The sequence below is a fragment of the Amborella trichopoda genome, chromosome 3 (genome assembly GCF_054954075.1).
Source record: "Amborella trichopoda isolate Santa Cruz 75 chromosome 3, AtrichopodaSantaCruz75HAP2 v2.0, whole genome shotgun sequence".
Classification (NCBI taxonomy): Eukaryota; Viridiplantae; Streptophyta; class Magnoliopsida; order Amborellales; family Amborellaceae; genus Amborella; species Amborella trichopoda.
The window spans coordinates 59161215-59169365 of NC_142338.1; the positions used below are offsets into that span (position 1 = coordinate 59161215).

Sequence of the window (8151 nt, forward strand, 5' to 3'; positions counted from 1 at the left end):
GGATGGTCCGCATTTCTACAATATACGGTAAAGAGGTATAAAGCATCCATCTTAAAGATGGATGCAAATAGGTGGTCCATCTAAAAACAATAGTACTTAACTGTCCAAATATCTTCTTAATATAATTATTACTTCTAATTTTCAAAAAAAAAAAAAATCCATATTCATGATCTTCATGTTAAAGATTTTATACTCTCTAAAAATTAGGATCAAATTATATTTAAAAAATATATTTATTGCCAAGCCCTCATTTCTACAATATCTGGGTTGACCACATATTAACTGTGTCCTTAATTGAAACTATGTATTATTATTATTTTACAACAAGTAATAAAATACCATTTTTTCCACTAGCTAGTAAAATGGAAAATATATATAATAAAAAAATATAAATAATAAGACTATTTACTTTTGGTACAAGTCGATCACGACTATTGTTAATTGTTAGATGTAAAATTAAATGGTTGGAGATATATCATTTATTGGGCACAATGTCCAAAATAAAATTTTCAAAATATTGTATCACATCGGAGGGTTAAAAATGGTTTTGACCCCCTTAGATAAAAAATAAATGGCCTTACACTATACAATCCCAGTAAAATAACATTAGGTAAGAAGTCCGTACCAAAAAAAGGTCAACTAGCAAGCCCATAAGATAGACTATTTTGAACACCTAGCACTGAAGTTTATTTACGAGGAAAAGAATTAACAAATATGGAACGAATTGTGTACAAATATGGGAAAAGTGCAAAAAATGGATTATTCATGCCTGATGAATTCCAATAACATAGTCAGCGTAGATTTATTAGCTCACCCATGACAGATGAATATTTTAACACCATAACCCTTATCTTTTGATTTAATTTGAAATTACCCATAAAAATCATACCTAACTTGAGCTGGAATAGTTGGAAATGGGTAAAATATTGATCCCCATTATCAATTGGAAGCCTATTTCAACGTGTTTTCACCTTTTCATCTTGTTGGGAGTTTAGATTGGCTTGGAGTGAGTCAAGAAATTTGAGAATTTTTTATTAAAATTTTATGTCTATTCAATGGCAAATTCTTATCATCACTTATTTTGAAAATTAAAAGATAAAAATGATTATAACTTCCATAAAAATAAGATAAACAATTTATTTATATACAATATAAATATATTGGACAAGACAAGGGATTCCTATTCTTGAGTGAGAGGTAAACTCGCCCGTACGCACTACTTTTCATGTTGCATTGTGTCATTTCCATTTGACCACCGTACATTAATCATTTTTAATAACTTTTATAACACAATTAGAGAGAAAAATCTTTTTAACAAAGGCAAAAGCAAAAGAAAAACTTACATATCAAGGTCATTTCTGCATCAACATGAGAGGATCCTTTTTATGTCAATATGTGTATTGGGTGCATGTATTTACCGTTGGTATAAGGTTGCAATCTTATTTGTAAGTATTTGCAGTGTAATTATTTGTGATTAGTATAAGATTGTAATTTTATTTGTGAAAATAAAATTACGATGTTCTATACGTTTCATTTTATTTGGACAGTGCAGATTTGATACATCTTTTAAAATAATACCAATACATAATATGTCTTAAAAGATAATCTCTAATCTACACCATCTAAATAAAATAAATATTGTAGATTTTACTGTAACTTTATTTCTGCAATTAAGGTTGCAACCTTATATAAATTTTTTCTCTGCGTAAAAGTAGATTATTTTCATTAAAAATATCTACTTCTAAGGAGTTTCAATTCAATCTCAATTAGTCTTGTAAGTCACTCCCTTACAGTAACTTAAAAACATTATAACTTGGCTATGTCTCTAACATGCTTTGACAAATAATTGAAATTGAGATGCATTTATTCTCTTAAGCATCCATCTTCTAATGCTCCATAAGCACCTGTCAATTTATTCTTGCATGGGATTCATTGCTTGGGACAAGACGAGAATTTCTCTCCCTTCCTATTTCTCATCAACCTAGGAACTTACAACTTACCAGTACATGGGCTATGAAATACAGGTGTTTTCCTAAGTGACCTAACCACCAAAATCCATGTAGACCCTTTTTTTGTCATTTGTTTTGTTTCATATTAATTGAGGCAGCATGTCAAACCAAACTCTCCAAATGATTTAGTATTTGAAATCTCTTTCATCATATGATACGACTGAAGTCAGTTCAGCACCATACAAGATACCGCTACTTATCAGCAGAAAAATGGCAACAAAAATAGAATCACATTTCTACTTCTCATACACACACACACAGTTTTAAAGTCAAATTCATGACAGATATTTCGACAGATCATCTCTCAAGGCCTGCCCCTGAGGGTCCACAACTTGAGACAGCTCCTCTTTGTACCCCAGATCATGGTGGTCTGAAAGAGCAACCCCTTCCTTCAGTCCATCACCTCCATCAATCATAATATTGTGCAACAAGCAACATACGAGTATTATGCTTGGAAGCTTATGCTTATCAGGCCTCCACATCACTTTGTGAAGTATCCTCCAGCTCCCCTTTAACTGTAACAAGGCCCTCTCTGCAACTCTCCTTGCTTCCTGATGCTTAGCATTAAAACCAGAAGAATCTCTCTCCTCATAAGGCGTGATAAGCCAAGGAAGAAGAGGGTAGGCCCCACTACCCAGGATATACTCTCTTACCCGAGCCCTCGAGGGCAAAATGGTCAAAACCCTCTCAGGCCCAACGAGCCTCTCACCACTCTCGCACAGCTTGAAGAATCCTGAACACTTCAAAATAAGAGAGAGGTTCATACTGCCTGGCCAACCCGTAACTATATCTAGAAACCTTAGGTTATGGTCCACTATAACTTGTAGAAGCATGCTATAGTTTCTCTCACTGTCACACCAATCATCTGAGGTCTCAATTGCTGGTAAAGTCATGGTTATATGAGTAGCATCAATGGCTCCACAACAATTTGGAAACCCCAAGTTGGCCTCAAAACCCGCCTTTATTTCTTCCATTTCAGTGGGCCCCGGCCAACTTAAGTGGTGGCAGGCCCTTACCTCCATGGACTCAATGAAGCGCCATGTCACTTGAGAGACAGTGGATTGGCCAACACCAAAGGCTTCTCCAACAGAAACTTGGGATTCACCAGAGGCAAGCCTACGCATCGCTATGGCTACTTGCTTCTCAACAGTCAGGAGTCTGCCTTCTATGTTTATGAGGCCTAAGGGAGGTCTTGAGACCAGGTCTTCTCTCACGAGGGAGCATATGTAGTCGAATGTTTTTTTCGAGACCCTGAAGAAGTGTTTGAACCTCTCCTCTTCTTCATCATGGAGTGATGGTCCTGCTTGACCATGAGGGTGGTCAGCTACAATGTGCTTTTCTGAAGCTGGTCACAAATATACAGGAAGGGGAAGGGAGAACTTAAGCTTAAGATTTTCATTAATGGTTGCCATAATAGCCATTAGCTACAATGTAATTCTAACAAAATTGGTAAATGAAAGAAAACCATGTTAGTGTTACTAAATCACCATAAGTATTCCAACTATGTCGGGAGGGGCTTACCTAAGCGGCCAAGCCTTTTAGGGGAGAAACGTGCTCATTATAGGAGGAAGTGAATACATAAATGTGTTTGTGAAATGTAGATCAGATACAAGAGTACTAGAGAAGCAACACATAAATATAGACCTGCATAACCAATAGTAATGCATTGTGCTGTAACACAAGCATCCTCTACATTGTGATGCACCAAGAACTGAATTATACTAATCATGGTCATGAAAGTGGAAGCCTGCCATCCAAAGTCACAGACGATACCTAGACATTGTTGGGCTTTTTTCTTTTCTTCTTCGTTAACATAGTCGGGTTTATATTTAGATTAATTTCTGCCCAAATTAAGCTAATACTATTTTAGTTATGCTATGTTCTTTAACACTCAAGAGCCCAACTTGTCACATCATGTACACAAATCATGGACAATCATATAGAAAGCCTAGAAAGAGCAAAAAGTTCTAAGAACAAAATAACATGTTTTGTTACTCATTTATACAAAGAAAAAACTGCACCAACCAGCTTAAACAGTAACCAAAACAATTTCTTTTGGCCATATAAGAAACTCATGGATCAAATGAAGTCCATATTTATGGGAATCCATAATTATGAAATAACTTTTCTCGCGCCTATAAGCATGGGCCACATAGGCAGTTGTTCTTTGTTGTGCATGGAGTGGGCCAAGTTCATTATATGGAGCACAAAAAATTGGTATGTTCGCAGGATCTCAGAGTCTTTCTTATTGATGTTCTCATAGCCTTATGAAGATTGAGAAATAATGGAATGCAACTTCTTAGTGTTCGACAATACTTTAAAGAGATTATTGACAATGTTGAAGTTTCATATGGTAAGGGTGGTTGTGGAATTCAGCTACTAGACAAATAAACATAAAAATATAAGCTTTTTTATTTTTCTTTGGGCAAGTAAATATCAATTGAACCCAGCGATTAGGGTTGAGATAAAGGGTTCTGCAATGTGACCCGATAACAGTTGGAGGTATTTCAGTATTTGAAGCATAGCTAGCTCATGACTCAATGCTAACTGGATACCTTTTTCTTGTTTAGGAAAAAATGGCAACTGGATGCTTACTGCTCAAAGACGTCTAGTTAAGCCACAGGTTGAATATGCGTAATGATTGGGAGAAAACCACAAGTTATAGGGGATATGACGTAGAGTTTGTGTCTGTGTGTGTGTATGAAATCTTTAAGAAAAATCAACAAAACAGAAAAACCTAAAAGAAACAATGGCTATTATTTTATCACATGGGAAATGAACCGAAAATCTGAAATGTAAAATTTCATATATAAATTCTTAAGAACTCAATATCAAACAACACTTTTAGATAAAAAAAAGAAGAAATAAAAACAAGTTAAGCAACCCTTCCTTGCAGCATAAACTTCAGGATTTACAGTTATTTCAATCACTTTCAATAGTTGAAAGCTTCAAAAGGGAAAATGTAAGAATGAGGAGTGCTAATGTTGTATGGAAATGATGCCCCTTGATTATGTATCACGATTTAAATTGCCTACACAGAAGATAGTGTAATGTGATTTTGCATGGAGTGGTAGCACCAAAAGGATAAAATTAACTTAATGAACTGACAGTAGGCTCATAGATCAACATACAGAGGGGACGTGGGTATTAGGAAAACGGAACATGAGAACCAGGCAACGTGGACTAGATTGATGTTATGCATAATATAACTTTGGAGAAACACAACGAGAAAGGTACTAAAGTGTCTTAAGGAGAGTGAAGCTTGCAGCTCCAGAGGCCAATTGAACTTTAGTAAGAGCATGTGGGTGGTAGAGAAAATGGCATGTTCTACGACTAACATATGCAGCCAAGGTGGTGAATCAAAACTCTGTGAGTCTGACTCAGTCTCGCCCGAGATACTCGGACACGGTAGGTTGAAATCTAGAATCCAACCCATGCAAGCCTAAGACTCGGCCGAGTCTCTGACAGACTTGGCCAGCTGAGTTTTCTGACTCGGGCTTCACACCCTAGCGAGTCCCGAACCAAGCCCTTGCTTTAAACCACCGACGTAAGGATATGAATCAATATTGTAAGGCATTTTTACATAAGTGGAAGTGGTATCACTAGGATATCAGTGTTAAAGGGAAATATGGACAAGAAGAGAAGGCAAACAGATCCCTTTGTCGCAAGTCTTTATAAAATGTCTCTCAGGGTGAATAAGAAATTTATAGAACCCAATATTAAGTCTTTTCAAATGGAGTGCACAAATCAAATGGCTAACTAGAAAGAGATTTGCAGACCAGAAAAAATAGAGGGGCCAAATGAATGCTATGATTATCCCCTTCAGAGATTATTCTTCAAAATACCTATTCAAACATCCATCAAAACTTACCTCTGAAACTTAGTCAAATGGTGAAGGACTGAAAATTTGCATTAGCAATTACAAGAGAAAGTTCAAACTCTTCCTCGTGAAAATGTGCAAGAAACAATCTTAACACATAATCATATACTGAAATTCAATATTTCAGATTAGTGGGAAAGGAACAAGTTCAATAATAACCTACATTCATCAGAAACATAATTTAAATAAACTAAACTGAACCAGAACGAACAAGGAACTAGAAAGAAACATTATTTCATAGATAATATTATTTAAACCCCGTTTGAATCGACAATTGGGGTATGATAACATATTCATAAATAATCACTAGATTAACTGTTCAGAAATACAGCAATATCTACCACTCGTTATAGCAAGCGTACCCTTTTTTTGGCTATGGAAATTTGATCCCAAAAAAAATGAAAAATAACATAAATAAAGTGAGAAAAATTATCGGTGCAGAAAACCAAATTGATGAGCACATACCAATAAGATAAAATAGAATAAAAATAGGTCAAAAATATATTCCATTCGTAGATCCTACAAACAGTTTGAAAAACCACTTGTGATTATACGGAAACACCCACAAATATTCTATTATATTTCTCACTCATCATTCAATCAAATCACTCAAAAATGAGAGAGGGGAGCTTCCAGTTATTAGAGACAGACAAGAGAGAAAGAGACGGAAGGGCGGAGGGGGAGAGAGAGAACCTGAAGAGGGTATAAAAGGAGTAGAATTTTTATTGCAAAAGCTTTGCCACCAATCCGAATCGACAGCCTTGGCTTCAGGGGGAAGAGAAGAGCTGCATTTCTCTCTCTCTGCAACAATGGCCCCTTTCTTGCTCTTCTTTTTCTTCTTCTTCTTCTTCAACTTCTTCACAGGCGCCATAAAACCAAAGCAAAACGAAGAAACCGGGCCAATATATACAGAAGGGGCATAATAGTCATTTGTTAATTTGAGGAGAATAATTGATATTTATTGGAAGCGAAAAGTTTATATAAGGTTGCATTGCAGAATCCCACATGCACCTAAAAAATCTATGGAAAATGTTGTTTTAATATCGAAAAAACCTTTTAAGAGGTGATCTCCAGATCGTGATATATAATATGAAAAAAAAAAAAGTTTTTAAATTCTTAAAATAGAACATATTGCAATACATTATCTAGACTATCTATTTTCAAGATTTTTATATGTTTATAAATCTACTTGATTTTAATTATTTTTTAATTTTAAATTTTTCTAATTAGGTATGAAAATAAATTTTAAAATAATACTAAAAAAATTTTACAACAAAATTACATGTTATGATAGAATTTTAATGCGCGCTTTAATTGAATTGTTTAAAGTTGTAACCTTATAGAAACCGCACCTTTATTGGAATAACACTAATAAAGCACCTTCATCACCCCTTTTAAACTTGGGAAAAGTTTATATAGAGCCCAACTCTAAGCAATCAAATTTGAGCCTACCTCAAAAATTTCACTAGAAGAGGTTGTTTTAATGCTCAAATATCTTCAAATCGATCATCTCAACATCAAGATGCATAGACATGAGGAAAAAAAATGGATTTTAAATTTTAAAAATAATGTATTTTGTAACACGTACTTGGACCGTCAATTTTCAAGATTTTCAAGTTTTCATAGATCTATCGATCTATACTATTTTTTAAACTTTAAACTTTATAAATAAATATGAAAATATATTTTAAGGCTATTACAAAGATTTTCAATATGAAAACCACATTTCTTAATACTATTTGAGGGTAGGCTCTGATTTGATTGTTCAGAGCCTAGGCTATATACGAACCGCACCCAAAAAACTTTGGATGGGGCTTTGGAAAAAAATGATAAGCCAATGGGGATTTGGGCTCCTACCTTTTGGATGGGGCGCCTATTCGCCAAGGGAAAGGGGCCTAGGTAGTGATTTTCATTCCTATTACTAACATCACCCCATTAATACTTTTCGAAAAGCTAACCCCTTATATATATGAAAAAACGGGTGGGGCTTGTCTTTCCTACTGAATTACCCATAAAATAATAATAATAAAGGCGGTATCTTTTCAAATGTATATTTTGGATATAAAATCTATTGATTTATGTACAGATCCTGAAATAATTCACAAAAATTCCTTTTGATCTGAAATTTCCCCAATTACCAACTTTTTTTTTTTGGTGAATTCTAATGGAGCTTGACGTCAGACGTCTGGACCGCCCTATTTTTGGGCCAATTCTATGTTGGAAAACATTGGATCATATGATTGTTGTTAGTAGGGACTGATC

At 34.8% G+C, this 8151-nt stretch overlaps 1 protein-coding gene across 2 annotated transcripts; it reads right to left on the minus strand.

Annotated features, from left to right (window-relative positions):
- Positions 1-2111: 2111 nt before the first annotated feature.
- LOC18429679 (nuclease) lies at positions 2112-6922 on the minus strand. 2 transcript variants are annotated; one of them, XM_006838962.4, is made up of 2 exons: positions 6583-6922; positions 2112-3354 (listed from the first exon to the last, which is right to left on the minus strand). In XM_006838962.4, the coding sequence occupies exons 1-2, from the start codon at positions 6758-6760 to the stop codon at positions 2285-2287; spliced, it is 1248 nt and encodes a 415-aa protein (XP_006839025.2). In that variant the 5' UTR covers positions 6761-6922; the 3' UTR covers positions 2112-2284. The 2 variants fall into 2 exon arrangements, with proteins under 2 accessions (XP_006839025.2, XP_011621665.2); XM_011623363.3 differs by having other exon boundaries at positions 2112-3309; positions 6583-6795.
- Between the last annotated feature and the right edge of the window lie 1229 nt (positions 6923-8151).